Raw genomic sequence first — 22,103 nt, 5'->3', positions numbered from 1 at the left:
GTGGCACGGCGATGCGGCTTCTTCGTTTCGTGCGGCCTGCTTCAAACGCAAAAACAAAGGCAGCGAAGGGCCCCGCCGGTGGCAGGAAAGAGGCAAAAAAGAAAAAAACATGCAAAGACGGCACCAGAGAGCACGCTTCCGTTGTGCCCGGGCACCGCGACGCTGGCCGCAACCGACGCCCGACCCCCTTCCGTCGCCCCCGTGGGCAGGCGGAGACGCCGCAAAGGAATCAGAGCGGGGCGAAGGCAGAAACACACCAGCGACACAAAAAACAAAGCAATACAAAAAAAAGCATTCATCGCCGTGGAAGTGCGTACACTGTGTGCGGGGACGCACCACGGCAGAGCCAGAGAAAACACGTGAGGGCGGCAGGAGAAAGAATGAATATTGAATAAAGTGGAAGAGAACACGCACAAAAATGTGATGAAACACACTTCAACCCGCATGCTATTGGGATTTTCTAGTGCCTTTGCCGCTGGCGTTAAAGGAAAAAAAGGAAAAAACTTTCGTGGGCATTGAGCCAGTGAGAATGCAAAAAAAAAAAAGAACACACACACTCACACCACTCAGCCATTACGGGCCTTCTCGCCGACAACGATAGTTGCCGTTATGATTTGTCCGTTCCTCAAGAAATGCACCGGGATTCCGGCCCATGGACGCACATGACGTGCAACGACGGCGTTGAATGCCGCGAGCTCTGTCACCGCGTAACCCGCAAAGCGTAACAACTGATCTCCAGCGCGTAAACCGGAGGCGAAGGCCGGCCCTTCTCTTGTACTTCCATCGCTGGCGCAGAGATAACTTTCGGCAACCTCGTGGACGGTCAAGGTGGTGTGACCCGTATCGTCTCGACCTACGGCGACCCGAAATCCCAGATAGGGGCGTGTCGTGGCGGAGCCATAGGGCGACTTTTTTGGCGTTGCCGCCCCCGAATGGGGCGAGGGTAGCGGAATGGGCACAGACAGGCGCGGTCCATCGTAGTCATCTTCGCTAAGGTGGGAAAGGGTCTGCGGGCGTGGGGTCAGGGATCCCCCGCTGTGAATGAAAACCTTCCGCTGTCCTGAGCCACGGCCACCCAATGGCAACATCATTTGCGGATTTGTTCTGCATGTCCCCGCTGAAGTCCATGACATCGAGCGGGGCCGGCTCGTTGGGGGCTTGAGCTCCTCCGTGGGCAAGTTGTGCAGTGGCCGTGGAAGGGTTCTTCGCGGTTTTCCTTCGGTTGCCCTGGCGGTGCCCGTGCGGCTCGGGTTGGCCCGTGGCAAACTCTCCGATGTGTCTGCTGCCAGCGCCCGCAGCCGCAAATGACGCTGCCAGAGTCCAGGGGAGAGAAGTTCTAACAGCACGGCAGCGTGACGCACGAGCCAGACGGCGCTTTTTGGTTTGCAAAGGCTTCTCAAAGGAAGTGGCATTACCTTTGGCGCCCCACGTGTAGATAGCTTTCTCCCCGCACCCTCCACCTCCGTGTCGCTGTGGGCCTTGAAGGAATCAAACATGGCGACAAGATCGACAATTAGCGGAAGCGCCTCCGTTCGTGTGGTGGATGGCACAAAGTTTAACCAGCAGAGCGAGACGCGATCTGTGGGGTTCACAAGCCCCTTATCACTGCTTGCATGTTTCTCCGGTACGGAAAGGAGTGAGTCATAGTTGAGGGGCGCGCTGAGGTCGGCGCCTGTCACCCTCGCCGCGGTCGCAATGATTATCTGCAGCTGCTGCACGGTCCGATCAAACTCCCCCGCCAGAGAAATCGGTGCGTTCGCATATGTCGTGAGGCTCCGCCGTTGTTCGGCCAACGGCTTCCCCTCCAGAACCTGCGTGGTGGAGGCAACGCGCAGTGTAGATGGCTCACCGCCCGTGGAGCACACCGACACGTTGGAGTTGTAGTCAGAGGCCTCCAAGGGGCACTCAAATATGGGAAGCTGCGCCACCCGCTCGTACGAGGCCACAATAAGCGCCCTGTGGCGTCCACACCGGACGCCGGCGGCCTTGAGTGCCCGCAACACGGCTCCCACCTGTCGCAGCGTTGACAGCTCACCCTCACAGGCGTCTTCATCCAACAACGGCAGTGTTCTATCACGACTGGTGTTACTAGAAACTCTGCTGCGTGGCACCGAACCCGAGTCGCGTCGTCTACGCAGCGAGTCCCAGGAATCGCGATAACCGGCAAGGAGGCAGTCCAGGGACTTCTGCACTTGCAGGTAATCCAGTTCGGAGCGCAGCGCCAAATTTTGGCTCTCCACCCCATCGCGCTCAAATGCCTGCTGCGCGATCTCCAGCTCCAGGTGCTCCTCCTCTTGGCGAAGCTCCGCCACCGAAGCTGTGCTGTCCACCGCGTTTTGCACAGCAATCCACTCTCGCTGCATCGTCATTCGTTCCTCGTCGAGGCGCACCAGCTTTGCCTCAAAGAGGGCGTATTGATACCACTTGAGGTAGAAGCGTGCTCGCAGTGCGCCTTCATCCACCAATACAGACGAGAGTGGCTCAACAAGAACTAACGAATGACGGCCCTCTTTTTGGTTTTGAACATATTGCATCCATCGCCTCAGGTAGTAGCTGAGGCACTTGTATTGGTTGGGAACCATGCGTTTTTCCAGCAACCAAAGTGCACGGCGGTGGTGCAGCGTTGCCTCGGCCGCGGCCCCTAGTCGTCTCCACATGAAAGAGCCATCCCCAAACTTTGCATCGCAAAAAGACAAAAATAGTCTATTGAAGGCTGTGCCTTGAACTACACTACGCCGCATCTCTCGCGTGTGACGAAGCCAGTTGTCGTAGTGGCGTTGCAAAAGACGTCGCTGCTTGGCACCAGCGAGCGCATTTGCAAGTTCCTGCGCAGTATTCCCCCCGTCAAGGGTTCCATCCCAGGAGTAGGAAAGGAAAGTACCTTGTACCCGTTTTTCTACGTGGCCAATGTCCAGTGGGTACAGGGAGCGCCTCTTAGACAAACTCAGCTGTTGCCACCGCCTGAAAAATGTGCCCAGCATTCTCTCCTGCTGAAGGCGTTCTAAATAACAAATTACACGCAGTCGCCGGTAGCGTGTCACCCGGCGGGTCCGCCATATCCACCATCGGCTGAAGGCCCGTTGCCGCAGCAATCGAGCGGAGCCAGCTTCCAGAGCGGAGACGACTTGCGTCTTCTCCTCCGTGAGATATCCCGGTAATTCCTCGCCTTCCTCCGTCACCGAGCGACGTAAAACGCTGCGAAAGACGCCTTCGCGCAAGCTATTTCCAAGGTAAAAACTACGTGCACTCTCAAACTGCCTGTCTAGTGCTTGCACCAAGGAGGCATCCAGCATCAACTCATCATCCGCGCCATCCAACCGGACACACGCCAGGGTTGACCGGATGGTCGAGTTCGGGACTTTACTGCCACAAGACGTCGCGGGTGCGGAATCCTTGACGGCAGAGGCCTTGCGCGGTTTCGACTGCGCCGCGTCACCCGTGCTTGTATGCGTGGGAATTGGTTGGCTCACCGCAGTTGTCTCCGTGCGCGTGGCCAACACGTATACGAGACCCTCTGACCCAGGTGACACCAGTGGCACTAGCTGCGGATGTGGCGTGTTAAGATCTCGCCAGCCGTGCAGCTGCCCTGCCTCTGGGTGGAGTGCATCGTAGATAGAAATACAACCATCGGCGCCCCCAATCCAGAGACGGCACTGCATTTCATCCACGACAAGGCTGGTCAAGGCCGCACGACTGCGATGAACGCTACACAGCATTCGCCCAGTGGGTAGGGCAAACATCTTGGCCACGCCATCGCGAGACGCTGTCACTAGAATCCGGTCTCCTATAAGCGCTAGACCAGTAATGCTCTGCATATGCTCACACTTAAGTGGCCAAAGCAAGACGGCATCGTCCCCTTCCCCACTATAACGTCGCGCGGCGAGGAAGCGTTGGATCATAGGATCCGTCCCTGTCTTTCCCACTAACTGTTGAAAAACGGTGCCAAAATTGAAGGCTTGACGTTTTTTGCCTTTCTTCACTTTCGTCGCCGCTCGTGCCGTTTTACCCTCACCCGCCGCCCCGGAACCCAGCTCCTTTCCCAATAAGGCTCCTTCCCTATCTTCTTTGCGGGGTGTTTGGCGGGCCTTACCAGAAGCCTCAAGGCAGTCCTTGTCATCCTCGTCACTCTCGTTCTTTTCCTCCTCCTCCTCCTCGTCCGCCACGCTGATGGCGACCTCCACCTCAGTGAGGTGCGGCACGACGCCCAGACGCGGTGTAGTTGGACCCGACTTGCTGGATTTCATCGGATTCTTGCGGGAAGCTCGGTCTCCCGCAGTGGCGGACATGGCGCGCGAAGACTTTTTCCGGCTCCCCGCCGAACGCGTCGCGGGGGCGGCAGAGAACGCCCTTGCGCTTCGCGGCGTGATGGCCGTGGCTTGCGGGGATGAAAGGTGTGCGTGCGAGGCGGCAGCGCCTGTAGTAGTCGCCTTCCTTGGAGTTGGGGTGAGCGACGTGCATCCGGTGCGTGGGGTAGCCGCTCTTGTGGGCGCCGCTCGGGACACGGTTTGCGCAGAGACTGAACGACGTGTGTGTACGGAACGAACTTCCGCAGCTGTTGGCTGTCCTGCAGTGTGATACCCTCCCTTTTGAGGCGGCAACAACAGTTCCTTCTTCCTTTTTACATCCTGCTGTGGATGCTCTGAAAGCGACACGGACACCTCCTTCCGCTTCGTCGCCTTCTTTGTGCCCTTGTGACTAGTGGACATCCCAACAACCTGGGCGCCGTCCAGCAAGGACCACATCCGCAGCGAACCGTCCTTGCCTCCACTAAACAGGAATGCCCCACTCGCCGTCGCCGCCAACGCCGTCACCCCGCAGGAGTGGCCCCGCATGCGACAGAGACACCCCAGCGTCACGCCGTCCCACGTCGCAATTGTGAAGTCTGAGGACGCGGTGACAAAAGCAGAAATGCGCGGGAACTCAGACTCTTCCTGCGGGCGTTGGACATTTGTCAAGGTCACAGGCACCATGCACGTGATAGACGACTTGTGTGCCTGTACGCTCGCGCGTTCTTGCAGAGAAACCGCGTCTATTACCCGAAGTACTCCGTCCGAGAGGGCGGCAACCACACGATTGCGAGAAATTTGGAGCAGTGACGTCACTACCGCCCTCGCCGCGGGGGGCACAAGACCCAGGAGACGCTCCGGCACAGCTTCGGAGCGGATTTCAATAACCCCATCGCTGCGCCCCAGCCACAAGGAGCAACGAAGACCTTCGCTTGACAGGGTAGGCGCGGGGGCAGAGGACCCGTTGTTCCCGGACCCCTTGGTGGGGGTGTCAGCCTTTTCAGCGCCCCTCCCGCCCCTGGAGCTGCTGTCGCCGCGTTGCTTGGACGACGCCCTGGCGGGCGCCAGACGAGAAATTGTCTCCCTCGGCTCCGTGCGCACAAGAGCAGCGGTGGCACAGCGATATGCACCGTTGAGTTGCGCTGCCAACGCCACCTCCTTGTAGGTCATGGCAAATGCTACAGCAAGCGAATCTATGCGAGTATCTACCGCTTTATTACCCTTCTGTGCCTCTCTTCCCTCCACGCCCCTTGAGCTGGTGTCGCAGGTTTTTTTTTGAATATTGTATCGATACCCTTTCGCCTTTAATTATATATATATATGTGCTTAGATAGCAGAGTCTAGTGATCTAGAAGGGGAGGGGAGCTCTCTCTCTCTCTCGCTCTCTCTCTCGCTCTCCCTCTCACAATCGCTCTTGTGCACCCGATCCCCAAACCAATCTGTGCCACCAGATCCTCTATTTCCCTTGTCGTTCCCCCGTCCGTAGCGGCAGACAAAGTCCAGCAGAGACAACAAACCCGAGGCAGCACGCAAAGAAGCCAAAAGAAGAAGCAATGTAGGAAAATGTGTATGACGCACAGAAAGAAAAAATAATAATAATATGGCTCGACGCTGTCCTCTTCACCTTCCCTTTCCGACCTCCTGTAGAAGCCGTTTGGCGTAACGACGCCGATATATCAATGAGCATACACGTAGTGAGAGCGTTCGCATATATGTGTCAAATAAAAATGCATATAGACCTCTACATTCCATATTCAAGTGGTAGGGGGAGGGGAAGTCAATGTGGGTCACACGCCTATATCAGCATCATTAGAAGATGGCAGCAGATACATGTTGTATAAACGCCCCACCAAATACAGTGAAGGGGCCATCAATTATTTCACAGGAGAAGGCACACGCACAAGCATGCGCACATGCACACATGCAAAATTCCGAGAAGTAAACACAAAATAAATTGTGAAAGTACACTGTGCGATTGACCAAAAAAAAAGGACTTCAGACAAAACACAAATGTTGATCTCAATTACATCAACTACCAAATACAAGAAAAAAAGGGGGAGAAGAAAAGAGGAAAATAAAAAAAACCACATTCATACTTTCATCCTTCCTGCCTCCCCTCAGCTCATGCCTGTGGCAGAGAAGAAACAAATATTTTTTTTCGCTTGCGTTTTTAGTGGTAGTACGGGAAGAAGGGAGATTTGACGTGTACATATGTTGCTGATCGTGGGGCATGACAGTCGCAGAGTTGCTTTGTTTCTATCAACCCCTCTTGCTGGGTCTTCGCTTCACCCGGAGGCAGTGGCACAGAGCCAACCTGCACCGTGTCGTTTCCGTCTCCTCATCGCTCACAGCCCAGCAACTTAATGCGGTCAGGGCAGAGCAGGGCAGGCGAGGGGTTGAGTGCTCAGACCGAACCCAAAGTAGCGCTTTCAGACAATCACACACGGAGCAATATACGATCCAAGGAAAAATAGTTCTGCACTAGCAGCCAATGTGAGAAATGTACAAATGCCTCTCCCCTACTCATCTTCCAAGTTATTATTAATATTCCCACTTACCTTGTCCTTTGTATTCTCTTGATTTTTTTTTCCTGCTTCCGCTTTTCGCTTTTGTTTTTGTTTTTTTTGCTCTTTTATTCTCTCCATTTTTTTTTTCTTCCCTTATTGACTCTTGGTACTTGCATGTGCGCGGACGGGGCAAGGTAAAGAGAGGGATGGGAGCGAGAAGAATTCCCTTCGCTCCTTTGTTCCGCTGTTTACAGTTGGTCACCTGTCTTTCTTTCCAACCCTCTTTTCTTTTTAATATGTTATTCTGCCTTTTCCTCCTCTAGTTCCGAGGGAAGCGGCCTTCTGCACTTCGGCAAATAACTGACGGCGGGTGACTACCACCTCGCCTTGTTAGCTTGTCCCCATTCCTCACTGTTGCTGTCTCCTGCGGGGCACACCTCGGCCCCCACACCGCCGCCGGAGACAGAGCCCCTCTTCTTCTCCCGGTCGCCGTTGCCGCAAATGTGCCCGGTGCTGTTGGAAGATTCTGCATTTCCTTCGGAATCGTCCAGGCGAAGACGGGAGCGCAGCCGCGCATACCAGTCGTCGCTCTCGACACCAGCGTCACCGCCAATCCCCACCCAACCTTTATTCTCATTTGAATTACATACGCCGTTTTGGTTAAGTTCAGTTCCGTCGGGCTCAGCTTCGCCGCGGGCTATGACGCCCTCCGCGTGCCCTAATTCCCTGCGAAAAGGCGGCATCCCATTAAATTGTGGGGTGTAGCCCGTTGAAAGAAGCTCGGCTGGGGGTGCCCAACCGGTGTCCTGAGGAGGATGCGCTGAGAACCGCCTGTTGATGTAACGGCCAGAGGACTGGTCCGGGGGATCCTCACTAGTTGCGTACTCTACAGAGCGATCCATCAGGTCAGAAATCATGGCTCTGTCAGCTGAAAAAACTCCGCATTGGCCCGAAGAGCTGCGACGATTCCGGAACACAGACGATGATGACAGGGTTGGAGAAGGGCATTCAATCTGTGAAGGTGTATGCCCTTTGCGACACCGACCACCATCGCCCCCGGCACACTCCCATACTTCTTCGCCCATCCTATCACCAAAGTCTCCCTCATTTGCCGGCGACACACGGGCGAACTCCCCAGATACGTCAAATGGAACTAAAGGGTTTACTGGTCTCACAGCCCCCACATCTCCCTCATTTCGGGCATTATGTACTGCGGAACGATAACTAGTAGTTTTGCCACTTTCTGACGAGGATGCCAATGAATGGTGTACATGTTTGCGAAGGACGGCCTTGGCATTTATTAAGGTCCTTGTGGTTTCAACACTGCACAATGCACTTTGCAGCGAGCGAGCGTTGCTCCCCTGGCTAAGGTTTACCGTCGACTCCACATTACTATGGAAATCCGAAAGAATGGAATTTGGCGACTTCCGTCCACTCAGAACCCGGAGAGGCCTAGACGCAACATCTCCTCCTGCGCGAGATGACATCCTAAATCGTTGCGTCCCATCCCACGTCACCCCACTATATACGCTTCCTTTTCTTTCATGAAACGATGCAGTTCGAAACAGTAGAGGCGTTCTTACCTCATCCGTGAGCACTGACTCTCGGCGCCCCCCTTGTTTCGGGCGCAGCGGATTTTCGCCAAGGCCCCGCAGAGACATCTCCAACGTGCTTTGCTGCCACAGCTTCTCCCTCGCGGTGGCGCCCAACGGGTTCTCGGTTGCAACGTTTTTTGAACCCGCAACTTCATCCTCTTCAGAGCCCACGGCGGCAAATAGGGGTGGAGACCGCGGCAAAGATTTATCTCTTTGCCCCTTGCAGTGAGTGCTATGAAGAGTGTCCCCTTGCTTGTTGTCATCACCTACTGCTAACGCTTCAGAGGCAATAACCACGGAATGCTGTTGCCGCTCTTCGCGGAGAGGACTGCAGCCGGCAATTGTGCCGCGCGGGGAATTTGCGCACTCCTTCGCCGACCTATTGTCGCGGAACCACCGCAACGGCCTAAAAGCAGCAATGCCCATTGCGCACCGCCCACGCAATTATGTCTCCCCACCCACCCACCCCCACCCCCTCAACCCCCTCTGCGCCTGCGCTGGTCGGCGTGCGCTGTCGTCCCCCACGCGCGCACACACACACACACACGCGCCGTGCTAGTTGCCTGCCGTCGTGATGCAGGCAGGTGGACTTGCCACAATCCACAAGGAGAAACGAAAAAGAGGGGAAGACAAGCAAGCAATAATAACAGGCAAGTAAAATTATAAAAATATATATATAAACAGCAGCAGCAGCAGCAACAAGAGAAGGAAAAAAAAAAGCAACAGTGAGAACCGAACATGCACACACACCTGCACTCTCAAAAGAAATACGCGAAAGCCGTACGGCGGGGAGCACTCAAGGGAAGGGATGCTCCAGTGAGTAACACGAAGGCGAAAGAAAAAAGAAAATTTTTACCGTTATTCACGGTTGCGATGGCAAAACCTGGGATGCGCCGCAGAGTTCCACCTAGCGTAGTCGTCATTGCGTCTCTGCCCTCCCATGGCAATGCAAGAGCAACACCAAACGTGCGTCAGAATGGAGTCTCGTCCCGTATTCTGTAAGAAGATGAAAAAGTTAAAGCCACCATGGGCAGTTGCAGTCTGTTTCGATGCATCCAACCCCCGGCACAGAAGTACACACACAAAATTCAACTGAGATTTATCCAGCAGACGCAAGCACCAGAGCACGCCCACTTATCTGGTGTGTGTGTGTGTGTGTATGTGTGTACATATATATGTGGTCTTGATGACCGGGCCCTCGCCGTCAAACCGCGAATTGGCGGCCGTTGGGGCTCCGAAGCTGGCGTGCCCCACAGCCACAGTGGAGGGTGTTAGTGGCATAGTAGTAGTGGTGGTGGTCGGAGCGGCAGGTAGAGGGTAATGATAGAAATAGGAAAAAAAAAGGGAATAAAACAATAAAAATAAAACACATATAATTTCTTATTTAACACTGCATGCACAGAGAGTTACATATATATAAACAGAAAGGGAAAGAAAAAGAGAAAGAGAGAGAGATACATATACAAGCAAGCCCCATAATTACGGCGGCCTAATTATTAGTTCCTCACAGTGACACACACACACACACACAAAAGCGTGAATCCGCAATCAAAACCAAAAAAAAATGAAAAGGGACAGCACAGCACAGCTTAAAAAAAAAAGAGAATGAGTAAGTGTCAACGAAGGAGTGAGAGAGGAATGACTACGTTGTTTTCCCCCTTAGCGCCTCCTGGTAGACGCACACGCCTGCTTGAAGTTGTTCTTCGCGCTCGATTGCCGCCTTCCGCTGTTGGAGGAAGAAGAAGAAAAGAGCCCCGCATTTTGCCCATACTGTTAGGCGCATCGCCTCCAACTTCTGCAGAGCAAAGACACATGTACATATATTATATATATACATACGTGTATACTCCTTCTTGACACCATCTCTTCTTTTTTTTTCTTTAATTTGTTCCCATTTCACGTTAAGAGCAAAAAGAATAAATAAAACACAGTATTCGTCGGAATAAACGCATACCGCACCATTTTTTCTTTTCATGCTTTTTCCTTTTTAAAAATATTATTTGCAAGCTACTCAGCCGCGAACCGATATGGTTTCATGTAATTTGGTGTGTGCATAAAGAACGGGTGGGAGAGGGCCTCGTGAGCCGTTGGCCTTCTGGCTGGGTCGCCGTGAAGCATCTTTTTCAGCAAATCGAACAGCCAAAATCTTTGCTGCATCATCTCATCAACGATGTTCTTTGTCGACCTTTGCTGTCCCGCTGCTGGCGGTGCCATATCCTCAGCGGATTCGCCCATCGCCACCGTAGGAAGCCTCCCAAGCGCTATTCGTTTTTCCTCCATGCTAAGCATGCAGTTCCGCAGCAGCTCCGCAAGCGTGCGGTACTGAAAGTAGCACCGCCACTCCACAGGAGAGGCGTCCTCGTGACGAGCACAATATTCTTCCTCCCGGAAGAGCCTAAAAGTGGGAGCGCCCTCTTCTACAACGGCCTCGTCAGCTTGCGGAGAATCCCCGCCCACGGGGCTTCCACCCTCAGCTTGTGCACCCTCGACATGGTAGTAGTCAGCGGTTTGCTTTCCCCGCAGAAGCAGCTCCGCGGGAAGTGGCCCTAGCATCTCCTCGATCAGGTAAAGCTGGTGATAGTCGGAACTGCCGGGCAAGAGGGGGAGCCCAAGCAGCAACTCGGCGAGGAGGCACCCTGTCGACCAGACATCAATTGGGGGACCATAGCCAGCACCAACAATCACCTCCGGAGCTCGGTAGTAGCGGGACTGCACATATGTGTAGATGCCTGCACCCACGTAGAAACTGTTGCTAAAATCAATAATCTTGATATTTAAGGAGGGAATAATAAAACCCTGCCCCTCTCTAGCCGCCTCCTCCACACCTCGCTCAGTCTCCCCCAAGGCCTCCTTGTCATAGGGTGAGCTCTGGATTCTGTCAAGGGAGCCACCATTGTACGTGCGGAATGGAGCTGGAGCCGGCAACGGAGACTCCATTGTGTTGGATGTCGAGGCATCGGTTAAGTTATGTTTGAAGCTAACCCTCGCTGGGCGGCCCAAGAGCACGGGAGATGTCTCGGACGGCGCCCTTGAACCACGAGAAAGACCACCCTTCTGGACCCCACACCCCCCTCCGGCGTTCGCAGCCGCAGTTCCATGGACAGTGGCGGCAGAAAAACATGAATCAAGCGTTAATAGCACATTTTCCGGCTTGATGTCGCCATGCACTACGTGGCACTCCTCATGAAGGAGTGTTAACGCCAACAATATTTTGCGTCCAACTTCCTGAATTTGGTACATTGGAAGTCCTCTGAAATCATGGCTCTGCACGTACTCAAAAAGATTCGCGCCATAACGTTCCATGACGATGCAATGGTGACCGTAACATATTCCATGCGCAAAAATGTGCGCTACGTGCTTGCAGCGAGGATCCGACTCCGGAGGCTCCGGCGCGGAGGGAAGATGTGCGCTCCCCTCTAACACCCCAAAACCACGCGTCGGCTGAGGCGCGGTCTGTGCTCCAATGTACACAAGCATCTCCGCCTCCAGGATGGACTGTTGCTCAAACAACTCTCGGCTCTTCACAATCTTGACGGCTACAAGCGGGGAGTGCGTCGGCATGAGCGATGGATCACTGAAGGGAATATACTCATGGGAACACTGCCAGTATTGAAAATCCTCCCCTTCAATCTCGCTTGGGTGCACAAAGTGGCCGTCCGAGATACGTAGGTCCTTACATAGAAAGACCTGCCCAAAGGTTCCCGCGCCCAAAAGATCCACCACTTCTAACCATCCCATGATAATCATGCCTACATAAACGACAAGGTCATCCTCCTCATTATCCACACAACGTGTCGTCCCATCGATGGTGTGAACCTTCTTCTTCCAGGAATGCAACTGCGTTAGCGGTCGGCGATGCACCGTGGCTGGTTCTTCCTCTTGCCCCAACAACGGTGCAGAGGAGAGAACTAGTTTCGGCGCAAGTTCACCCAACTCCCCCGCAGTAGGACTGGACTGCGTTACGCTATCTGCTGCAATCAGAACCGCCGGCGACTCAATTTCTACTGCATTGGTCGGCACACTAGCAGCCGCGTTAGACTCCGTTTCAAGAGGCTCTTCCCGACTTGGTATTCCCCCAAAAAGGAATGGAGCCCACGTTGGACCATTCCCAGAACGACCCTCACTGTTCCCAGGTGGCTGCTGCTGCTGCTGCTGCTGCTGCTGCCTCTTCTGCTGCTGATAAATTTTGCGATAGGTAAACTCAACAAATAGGGTCGTCTGTAATAATGGGCGCCGCTCGATCAGGAACACAATTTGGGGATCCATGGTAAGTGTGAGACTACTCAGGTGTTGGCCATGATGGTGAAGGAAAGAACCGTTAAGCAGCGGCGACACAATAGGAACGGCCTGCTTATTTGGGTGCTGCATACTGCGCCGAGACCCCAAACTGTAATATCCAGGCGGTGCTCCCATCATTGTCGATGAAAGTGATGGACAAGGCAGCCCCGCATGAGGAGGTACAAGACGGCCAGTGCTTTGCGAAGGATCTCGCGAAAGGACCGTGTCCACCTCATCCTCTGCGGCGGGGGTTATCAAATCGTAGAACGCATACACAAACCGTAGACGCTTCAGGTATTGGCCTTGTTGCTGCGGCTCCAAAAAACAACAACCCCCAGCATCGTCCTTGTAGTCATGATGGCCCGTCCTGGAGAGTTGCCCTACAGCAGAATTCCCATCATCTTTACCTTCAACAACGACGGGAACAGCCACTTGTTCCTTGACTTCCTCAGGACTGAAAACGGTAGGAGGTGCGGTGTCTGTTTGCTTGATATTTTTCTGGCATTCCTCCATTATCCCGCCGCCGCCCGCGTCTCCGCTGTCTCGTCCCCTCTGCTCCCCCTCGTTCCCATTTGCTTCCTTCGCCCCCTCTTCCTCCCCAGCACCCCTCGGGTCAACAGGGCAAAGGAGGGAAAAAGTATCCGCCTCCGCCCTCCCAAGCACTGGAAACCGCCACGTTGAGAACGCATGGCTTCCAGGCGTCATGTTCCAGTGGGAGGAACTTCTACTGAGATACGGCGAGTTTGAGGGGGGAAAGACGCATCTCCGTTGAACGAAGGGAGCATTCACGTCAGGGGTCCGGGAGGTTTCCAACCGGAAGGACAACAAACGATTCGCCGTGAGCGTGTGAATCGCACTAGACCCCGCATCAAGGGTTTCTGTCTCCACACTGTTGTGAGCCACGCTGAGGACCTCGTCCTCGTTTTCTTCGCCATCATGCGTCATGCAGCGCAACGCAGAGCCCCCAAAGAAAAGCTCCTCAGACTCACGCCCACCACTTTGGGGGAAGTGAGAATCCGTCTCTTGATGCTCGTGGTATCGCGATGTCCAAGTCTCTGGGGGCAGTGGAGACGTGGAACGGAGCGATGACATCAACATGTGGCTCGTCAGGGAGAAGTGACCTGTGCCTGGATGTTGTCTTTGCATTTCCTGCATGAAGAGAGATGAGGTCGTCGACGCCATTGTGCGGCAGCCTCGCAGCCGCATGCGTGATATGTCCTCCATGGAAAGCGAGCGGCAATTCACCACCCTACGCGACATGCCCTCCATCCCCCCCTGACTCCCTGCTTCTGGCTGGTCAAGTTTCCCGCATGCCGCGGCATCCGCGGCGCAACCCTTGTCAATGCTGCCTGCAACAGGCGGGGAGCACTGAGGCCAGCCGGCCATGGTCGCACGTTGGAGGCGACGCTTTTCCATGCCGCCAGCGTTAAACATGGGAACTTGTCAAGAAAAATCCCCAGTAAGTCGAACAAAATACGTCTCCTTGTGCCTACTATAGGGGCAGTTACTACTCTTGCCGTCCCCGTTTCGCCGTTGATGCTGCTTATTACCGCTGATGTTGCTCTGTCGCTCTGTTTTGCTGAACGATGTGGCTATGTGCAGCGCCCTCTCTTGGGCACAACTGAAGCCAAAAACAAGGACGTACCTCAATGAAACTAAATACACTCGCACACTTCACGTGTGTTTTGGTTTCCCTTCGAAGAAAGCAAGACAGGAAGAAACAAAAACAAAAAGAATGCAGGTGTCCCCTCCTTTAGCGTTGCACCTAAGCTGTAGTTGTTTTCTATTTTATTTTGCTTACGGAACCTCCTATTTTTTTTTCGGCGTATGAGTGTGCGTGTGTGTAATAATTCCTCTGATGCTCCTTCCGCCTCTTACAACCGATGTCGTCGGCGCGCGGGGGCCTGTCCAGGAGCTACGTGTGAGAACTGGTCCGGCAGGCACACGCGATGGTGCCACAGCGGAAAGAAAAGTGTGGCGGCTGACCACCCCACCCAGCACAGCACCCGGCGGCGGTGGTGGCAAAAGACAAAAAAAAAGAAACAAAGAGGAGAAGAGAAGTGGCACATGAGGCGCTCCCCGAGCCAAGAGGAGAAAATAACGCGCCGACGGCAGATGTTTACGCCCCCACGAGCACAAACAGAGAGGTGGCGAAGCCAAACGAATATAAAAAGGCAGTAACGAAAGAGCGAGAGAGAGAGAGAGAGAATAAAAACACATTAGGGCGGGCAGAAAGAGAGGGCGTCCCCCCAGGAGGGAACATCATCGGGGACTCAGCAGAGGAAAAATTAACTTACACCCTCCTCTGCAGCTTTACTTTTGTTGCCGCCGTCTTTTGCCCCTTCGTTTATCGGCCCCGCACGAATTAATTGTGCCTCCCATCTCCCTCCTCCTACGACTTCGCCGAAGACGTCGCAGAAGCTGCAGTAGAAGATGCATTCGTGTCCGCAGAAGCAGTATTCGTTGTTGTTGTTGCTTTGGCGGTTTCGCGTTGCTTCAGAATATTTTTGATATAGTACTCACCAGCCTTATAAGAGCTCCGCACCAGTGGACCAGAGGCGCAGTATAAAAAGCCCATCGCCATTGCCTCCTCCTCCCACATCTGAAACTCTTTTGGGTGTGCGTACCGACTCACCTTCAGACGCGTGCGTGAGGGCTGCAGGTACTGGCCGAGCGTTACCGCCGAAACACCGGCAGTGCGTAGGTCTCGAAGGGTTTGCCGGACCTCCTCCTCCCGCTCCCCGAGGCCCAACATGATGCTGCTCTTTGTGAGCATCGCGCCCTTGGTGAAGGTGCTGACGTGCTCGAGTACCTTAAGTGACTGACGGTACGTCGCGCGACGATCACGCACATTTGGGGTGATGCGCTCCACGCATTCAATGTTGTGTGCATACACGCTAAGCGGTGAGGAGGCAACCGTCTCTGCGAGCTTCAGGTCACCGTGGAAGTCGCCCACCAACGCCTCGAGGAGCAGCTGAGGGCTCCTCTCCTTAATAGCATCCGCACACCGCACAACATGCGCAGCCCCACCGTCCGCCAAATCGTCACGGTCAACCATGGTCATCACAATGTAATCAACACCCATTTCTGCGACGGCCTCTGCCACTTTTTGCGGCTCATTTGGGTCCAGTGGGGGCGGCCTGCGGCTTGTCAGCACAGAACAGAAGCGACAGCCTCGTGTGCAGTGTGTTCCCATAACCATGATCGTCGCCGTCGCGGTGTCCTCTTCCTCGCCCCCACCCCAGCACTCTCCAATGTTGGGGCATTTGGCCTCCTCGCACACGGTTGCCAGACTTTTCTCTCGCATTGACTTTCGGATTCTGTTAAAGCGAGGCCGCTGTGAAAAGCCCTTTGCAACCTTCAGCTTCAACCAGGGCGGCAGCGGCTCCGCGCCCCGCTTCAGAGGGCCAACCGCCGCCGCCGTGGGTGGAATTCCTTCGGGAAGCTCCATGAATCCCTCCAGTGTGTTTTTACCCGTCGTGTCATTGGCCAAGCGCTCACGAAACTTCTGCATAAATATCTGCTTGCGCTGCTGGCTTTTTTCCAGTTCCTTTGCGGTCTTCTCCCCCTCTTCCGGTGACTTCCCCCCCGCTGGGGTCATCGCAGCCGCCGCCGCCGCCTTGGAGCAGAGTTTAGCCAACTGCCTATGAAACATCTCACCCCCACTCCCCTTTTCTTTTGCGAGTGTGTTGGCTCCCTCCGTGACGCCTCGGTGCGTCCACTCCTTTTCGTTTGTTTGGTTGGTTGCTTCAACCCCCTCGCAGAGACTCTCCAGCGGTGGGGTGGGACAGGCTGCACGGTGCTGGGCTGCTAACCACTGGAGCAGGGGCGGGGAAGCGCAAGAAGAGGCAGAAGAGCAAAACAAAAAAAAGAAAACAACAACAACAACACTGACAAAACTCTCCGCCCCTTTTTATCATTACGCACACTCGCACGCAGAAACACAGGGAGATCGCTAGCAAAGCAGACAACAATCGGCGGAGGCGAGGCAAGCGCGCATACATTGCGTGCGTCGCACAAGACGACAGATCAGAGTATTTACATTGAAGTACATACAAAAAAAAAAAAAACATACCACCACCACAAACAGCAACAACAAACTCCACTAGCGGCACCGTACCCCCAACGCGGCCATTGTAGACGGCGGACGTGGCACGATTACAGCTCCCTCGGCAATACTTCTGCCCGTGCAACGTCCTTGATTCCCCACGACGCCAAGTTTTCGATGATGCGCTCCATCATATTTGGGTCGCCATCCTTGATGTACAAATCATTCTTCACCTCCTCCGTGGTAATGCGGCCGTTCCTGTGCACCACACGCACACGCCGGCAAGAGGTATTCATGGATTTCCCATTACCCCCGCTTAAATGCCATACGTTGCGCATAAAAACCTCAAATTCCTGATCACTGTCAATCTCAAAGGAGGCATTCATAAAGTACACAAGGAAAGTTTCAAAGGAGATGTACGCCTCATTCGGCAAGTCCCACTGCTCCACAAAGGCGCCATGTGCACGCGACGATGTCACTCTGCCGCTGATCACGGCATTCATGCTATCAACATCAATAAGCTCCACAAGGCGCTGAAGCCGCAAAATACCATCTGGGCAGAAGCCTTTCAACATCTCATAGACCTTCTCCACAAGACTGTAGCGACGATCACGCAGCTCACCGCGCAGTTCCTCCATGATCTTGGCAATCGAAACCGTCCCATCCCCTTTAAGGTCAAAGGCACGGACGAGCGCCACACATTCTGGTCTATTCGTCGTCAGAGACGCTTCTGCAAACGCCTGTTGGGCCTCTTCCACCGTAAGCATTCCCTCCCCGACCGTGTCGCTACGCTCAAGAGAGAGTCGTACTTGACGTAAAATGTTTCCAGGAAACGCCGACTCCCCGTGTCGCGAAAGCAGTAACTGGCGTTGAAAGCGCAGGATTACAGCCTTTGCCTGCGCCGTGGGCGTACGACCAATAATCGGGGGAACGTACAGCTCTTCCCGTCGTTTTGTTTCCTCTGGATTCGTGTACGTCTCCCCTGTGACCGTCTTGAAGCGCTCTTGCATCAACGTCGCATGCTGTTGGTCCAGGTGCGGTTGATGTGCGGGGTACGCGCGGTGCTTGCGATCCACAATGTCCATCAGCGTTGCCTGGTCAAACACGGGGCGGGAGACAGTGCCGCTCACGTTGCCTGTCATGGTGCGGTAGTCAGTCGTCCACACACTTGCAAGGTGGGTGGGAAGGGCCGCCTCGCCATCGTAGTAACCGGCGTCCGCGCGTTCCTCAGCCCAGTTGCCCTGGAGGGTTCTGGTGCTGTACCCGCCCGTCAGCAGCTTCGTGCCTGGCAGGTAGCCGCGGTTCTTGGGTTGGTTTTGGCAATCCTGCAACCGCTCACTTAGGCGCTCCTTTGTGTGTTGTCCGCCTATCATTTGCCGCACCCCTCCCTTCTTCCCCTTTGATTGTTGTTTCTTCTTTTTTGTTGTTGTTGTTCTCCTCCGCTTCACCGCAGCCTTCCGCCGCGACGCTACCCAACGGCAGCAGGCAAGAACAAATGAAGCGGGGGGAGGGGGGCGAGGCGAGGAGGAAAACAGACAAGTAGGAAGGATTCTGGTGGGACTACGCTCGGGCGCGGCAGCACCGCAAAGACACACACGCACACGCACAGATAGAGAAAGAGAGAGAGGCTCACGGGCGGGTCGTGAGAGCGAGCAAGTGAGCGACAGATACGAAGTGGCAACTACATACAAAGCTATAGTTCTATATATATATATATATCTCTCTCTCTGCGGCGTCGTGAAATTTGAGCTGCTGTGGCCTTTTGCCCCCTGGCGCCGCTGCCTCCCCGCACACACCCCGACGCGATGGGCGGATGCGACGGAAACGCCACCCCGAAGTGGAAGTAAGCCACGTCCCTCAAGGCACCCCGTCCATGAAAAAAAAAAGAGGGGAAAGACAAACCAATCAAAATCGTGAAGAGGAAGCAAAAAAAAAAATACTGAAGACACACATACACCCGCATACGCCGAGAAGGACCGCACACAAGACAAAGGAATAAAATAAATGAAATGAAATTCACTTCGCCAACGCTACCTCCTTTTTGCTTTTGCTACTCCTCCTACTCGCCTGCCTCGCGCAGCATAAAGCACGCTGCGGTTACCTCCACACTTTCCCACTCCCTTGCGTCGTCGTCCCCGTGCAAGAGGAGCAGACGGCAACTCTATTGATACGGCCTGGCACCAGGGCGCTGTGACTCCTTCACCAGCTCCTGCTTCACCTTCTCGACCACCGTGGCCCAGTCCACATTCACCGACGTCGCGAGTTCCTTGAAGAGCGGAATTGTCTCCTCTTTGCCCACGGCCTCCAGGTACCTCTGGCGACGTGCCAGAACCGTGTCGACATGCGTTTTGCGCTCCATCGCAATCTCCAACGCCCGCTCCCAGTTAAATAAACGTGTGTGCATGTCGATGCAGCGATAGATGAGTCCGGCGTGGAGCAGAATACGTTCCGCCTCGGCGTGTCGCCGCTGAAACAACGCCAATTCGGCCTGTCGTCCCTCAGGAGTGGGAATACTTTTCAAGTGACGGATGTAGCGCACCTTGTCGAGCTCAAACAGCGCGCCATAGCCCACCTCCGCAACGTTCAGCTCGCCTTGTCGCAGCGCCAGACCCGTTAAAATCCCCCACAATGGTTTGTCATCTAAAAAGCGCGCCAGACGAATCGCGCCATTCCAGTCGTGTTGGGCAACGTGGTCAAAGACCATGGAGGGGTATGGGGAGGTGTTGAAGGTCAACAGCGCCCCATCGACGCCACGACGCACGCTCACGCGCGTCCCATCAAAGGAGACGATGCGGTCATTGCGGGAAAAGTCATCCACACCGTCGTCTCGCAGCGTCTTTGTGGTGGGCAGCAAGTCGCGGTCGGAGAAGACAATCGTCGGGTAGTACCACGTCGTGAGGTGGCCGTCCGCAATGGCGATGAGAATCTCGTGCCGATCGTGCCACGCCAAACTCGAGGTCATGGTGCTAATTTTCTGCACCCCGAGTCGCTGATGCATTGAACCAAAGTAGAGGTCACGATTACGATCTACAAAGGCAATTTTTCGGTCACTCATGGAGCCAGGCTGCGAAAGCTCCAGCGACTGCACCTCGAGATGATGTGTAATGGTGGCGTTATCAACCGGTTTGCCGTGATTGGTGTCGAAGAAAAGAATCTTTTTGGGGTCCGCCGGGCTGCGAATAGCCACAGTGTCCGGAGACAAGGAGACCAGGTCAGGTGCCATGATCTCCGGTCGAAGAGATGCTTGCAGACGCAGCACGCATATCTGTCGTCCTTCGTAAGAGTAAACCTGCATCCCGGCGTTGCAGTCGGCCAAAAGAAACTGCTTTGCCCCGAGACTGAGCGTAATCACGACGTCGCGAAGATCGAATTGCACAGGTGCGGAGAGTTTCTCAATTGGGTAGCACACGCATTGCGTGGTGGTGCACGCCACGAGATGCCCGTGGCCTAGCTCTACCTTGATGACCTTGTCACGCTGCTCCAGTTCTTCCACGGTGTCTGTGAAAACGTTCTGGACCAAAAGTTTGTTGCCATCTACGAGGGTCACACAGTACTGCCCCCAGTACAATTTACGGTCCACAAGCTGTGCCGTGCAAACCGTGCCACTACCACACCCCACCACCACCTGGGTTCCATCCGCCGTCCACTGGAGGGACAGGGCACTGCCCTCTGCAAGTCGCTCGTAAGTATGACTCCATCCCGTCTTATCGCACACGCGCAGGCACATAAAGGAGCCCACAGCAAACATTTCACCGTCAGCTGCGAATTTGACTGCCGTACACGGATGCCCACCCGCAGCGGAGACGTAAATACTGCGACCACAAGGATCCCACACCTTATACGTCCCATCTTCGCCACCGGTAACGATAAATCCCGTCATGAGCGACCAATCCACGGCCAGCACAACTCCGTTGTGGGCCTTCCACTTTAATTGCTTTTTCACTGTTGGGTTAAGTGGCTTAATGACTACGTCGCTGCCAAAGCAGTACAGCACGCAGTCACCCCCGAGCTCAGTCGTTTCCGACCCCCAGCAAAGGGCGTAGATGCACTTCCCGACGGAAACCAGCGTTGTGCGCGGGATACCGGCCTGCGACCACACCTTCACACACCCATCCTCCCCCGAGGACACAATGGAAGAGGCATCTGCAGAGTACACAAGTCCAGTTATCGTACCAACGTGCGCCTCAACGGTGCGCTCCACACGACCAGATGCCGCGTTCAAAAAACAAAAGGTCCCATCAGCGCACGCTACAAGGCAGTTGTCTTTTCCTTCAAGTGTCCCCCCCGCTGCTCCCCGCCCTCTCCGGCCGCCCTGCAGAGGAACCCACGTGATGTACGTAATGCAGCTGTCGAACTGATGCACTTTGCCAAGTGGCTCGCCAGCCGAGCTCCAGCGACGAAGCACAAAGTCGTCGCCGGCACTGATGACGTCGCCCATCAAAGACACAGCCACACACGTACAGGCATCCTCATGACGCTCATCGGGCGTCGTAATGTTCAGACGCATTAGCAAGGAGACTTAGTAAAGTGAAAAATAAAATAAAAAATTCGCACACCTCTTAATAAATTCCTCTGTTTTTTTTTCTTCTCGCCACTCCCACTTCCCTTCTCTCTCGCGCTTTCCTTTGTCGTTGCTTCCTTGTCTTGTGTCTATTCTATAGTTTCTACTTTTCTTCGCCTCGCTGCTGTTTCCGATGCTGTGGCTTACGTCGCAGTTTGCTCTCTCAATCACACCAACTCTCGCACTCAACGTGGCTCGAGTGCCAAGAGGCGGTGTACCTGCTATCTATGCTCTCCAGCCGGGCGCTTGTGTAGTACCTATGCGCGCGCGTAACAGAGCGGGGGCCACGGCGCCAACTGTCAATCTTCCTCGTTTATTCCTCTTCAGTCGCCACACATACAGAGAGGGAGAGACGCAAATCCACCGGACAGGCGACAGGAATCGACGCAAAAGAAGAAGAAAAAGAGAGGAAGGGGTGAAGAATAGGGGAAACTGCATTCAGGTCAAACAAGAAACGCACTTCCTCGCCGTCCATGCTAGGCGCACGCGCCGCACAAAGAGACAAACACTCCGTCATGCACAGTGACAATCCCTCCCCGGCTGCCCGGTTGCAGTTTTGTTCGTTGTTGCTGCTCTCGCCGACTTCTAATTCTCTATCTTTCAATGCTCCTTCTCCGGTCTGTTTCGCGCCAGGTGGCAACGCTGTTGCCAGCACCGCGCCGCAATTCCGCTTCTCTATAACCCTCTCACTCTCCCTCAGACAAGGCCACAACTCCCTTTTTTTTCCCCCACAGACACAGAGACACACACAGAAAGAACAGAAGAGCGGTGGACAGCCAAAGAAGCGAAAAAAAAAAGGGGTGGAGGGGGGGGAGAGAGAGAGAGAGT

The 22,103-nt window shown here is 54.6% G+C and overlaps 6 protein-coding genes across 6 annotated transcripts, besides 18 other annotated features; all 6 read right to left on the bottom strand.

Moving 5' to 3' along the window:
- Positions 1-262: 262 nt before the first annotated feature.
- Positions 263-294: a microsatellite.
- A 272-nt stretch (positions 295-566) lies between these two features.
- Positions 567-5,456, bottom strand: Tco025E_01235 (uncharacterized protein; the record flags this gene model as incomplete). The annotated part of the gene is made up of 1 exon (XM_029368173.1): positions 567-5,456. One exon carries the CDS (start codon positions 5,454-5,456, stop codon positions 567-569), a length of 4,890 nt encoding a protein of 1,629 aa, XP_029231694.1.
- Positions 5,457-5,651: 195 nt separating this feature from the next.
- Positions 5,652-5,701: a sequence feature (GA-rich).
- Positions 5,702-6,653: 952 nt separating this feature from the next.
- Positions 6,654-6,681: a microsatellite.
- Positions 6,682-6,862: 181 nt separating this feature from the next.
- Positions 6,863-6,943: a sequence feature (GA-rich).
- A 224-nt stretch (positions 6,944-7,167) lies between these two features.
- Tco025E_01234 (uncharacterized protein) lies at positions 7,168-8,814 on the bottom strand (the record flags this gene model as incomplete). The annotated part of the gene is made up of 1 exon (XM_029368172.1): positions 7,168-8,814. The coding sequence occupies one exon, from the start codon at positions 8,812-8,814 to the stop codon at positions 7,168-7,170; it is 1,647 nt and encodes a 548-aa protein (XP_029231693.1).
- Positions 8,815-8,841: 27 nt separating this feature from the next.
- Positions 8,842-8,873: a microsatellite.
- Positions 8,874-8,910: 37 nt separating this feature from the next.
- Positions 8,911-8,935: a microsatellite.
- Positions 8,936-9,069: 134 nt separating this feature from the next.
- Positions 9,070-9,089: a microsatellite.
- A 440-nt stretch (positions 9,090-9,529) lies between these two features.
- Positions 9,530-9,555: a microsatellite.
- A 251-nt stretch (positions 9,556-9,806) lies between these two features.
- Positions 9,807-9,843: a microsatellite.
- Positions 9,844-9,900: 57 nt separating this feature from the next.
- Positions 9,901-9,919: a microsatellite.
- Positions 9,920-10,200: 281 nt separating this feature from the next.
- Positions 10,201-10,234: a microsatellite.
- Positions 10,235-10,395: 161 nt separating this feature from the next.
- On the bottom strand, positions 10,396-14,100 carry Tco025E_01233 (putative protein kinase; the record flags this gene model as incomplete). Its single annotated transcript, XM_029368171.1, has 1 exon — positions 10,396-14,100. One exon carries the CDS (start codon positions 14,098-14,100, stop codon positions 10,396-10,398), a length of 3,705 nt encoding a protein of 1,234 aa, XP_029231692.1.
- Positions 14,101-14,365: 265 nt separating this feature from the next.
- Positions 14,366-14,402: a microsatellite.
- A 446-nt stretch (positions 14,403-14,848) lies between these two features.
- Positions 14,849-14,874: a microsatellite.
- Positions 14,875-15,058: 184 nt separating this feature from the next.
- Positions 15,059-16,321, bottom strand: Tco025E_01232 (putative lipoic acid synthetase, mitochondrial precursor; the record flags this gene model as incomplete). The annotated part of the gene is made up of 1 exon (XM_029368170.1): positions 15,059-16,321. The coding sequence occupies one exon, from the start codon at positions 16,319-16,321 to the stop codon at positions 15,059-15,061; it is 1,263 nt and encodes a 420-aa protein (XP_029231691.1).
- Positions 16,322-16,523: 202 nt separating this feature from the next.
- Positions 16,524-16,556: a microsatellite.
- A 160-nt stretch (positions 16,557-16,716) lies between these two features.
- Positions 16,717-16,767: a microsatellite.
- Positions 16,768-16,824: 57 nt separating this feature from the next.
- On the bottom strand, positions 16,825-18,087 carry Tco025E_01231 (calcyphosin; the record flags this gene model as incomplete). Its single annotated transcript, XM_029368169.1, has 1 exon — positions 16,825-18,087. One exon carries the CDS (start codon positions 18,085-18,087, stop codon positions 16,825-16,827), a length of 1,263 nt encoding a protein of 420 aa, XP_029231690.1.
- A 26-nt stretch (positions 18,088-18,113) lies between these two features.
- Positions 18,114-18,148: a microsatellite.
- Positions 18,149-18,408: 260 nt separating this feature from the next.
- Positions 18,409-18,433: a microsatellite.
- A 442-nt stretch (positions 18,434-18,875) lies between these two features.
- Tco025E_01230 (intraflagellar transport protein 80) lies at positions 18,876-21,221 on the bottom strand (the record flags this gene model as incomplete). Its single annotated transcript, XM_029368168.1, has 1 exon — positions 18,876-21,221. One exon carries the CDS (start codon positions 21,219-21,221, stop codon positions 18,876-18,878), a length of 2,346 nt encoding a protein of 781 aa, XP_029231689.1.
- Positions 21,222-22,004: 783 nt separating this feature from the next.
- Positions 22,005-22,037: a microsatellite.
- Between the last annotated feature and the right edge of the window lie 66 nt (positions 22,038-22,103).

The sequence above is a fragment of the Trypanosoma conorhini genome (assembly GCF_003719485.1).
Source record: "Trypanosoma conorhini strain 025E chromosome Unknown Tco_14.4_contig_00038, whole genome shotgun sequence".
Classification (NCBI taxonomy): domain Eukaryota; phylum Euglenozoa; class Kinetoplastea; order Trypanosomatida; family Trypanosomatidae; genus Trypanosoma; species Trypanosoma conorhini.
This window is presented reverse-complemented; position numbering and strand designations above follow the sequence as displayed.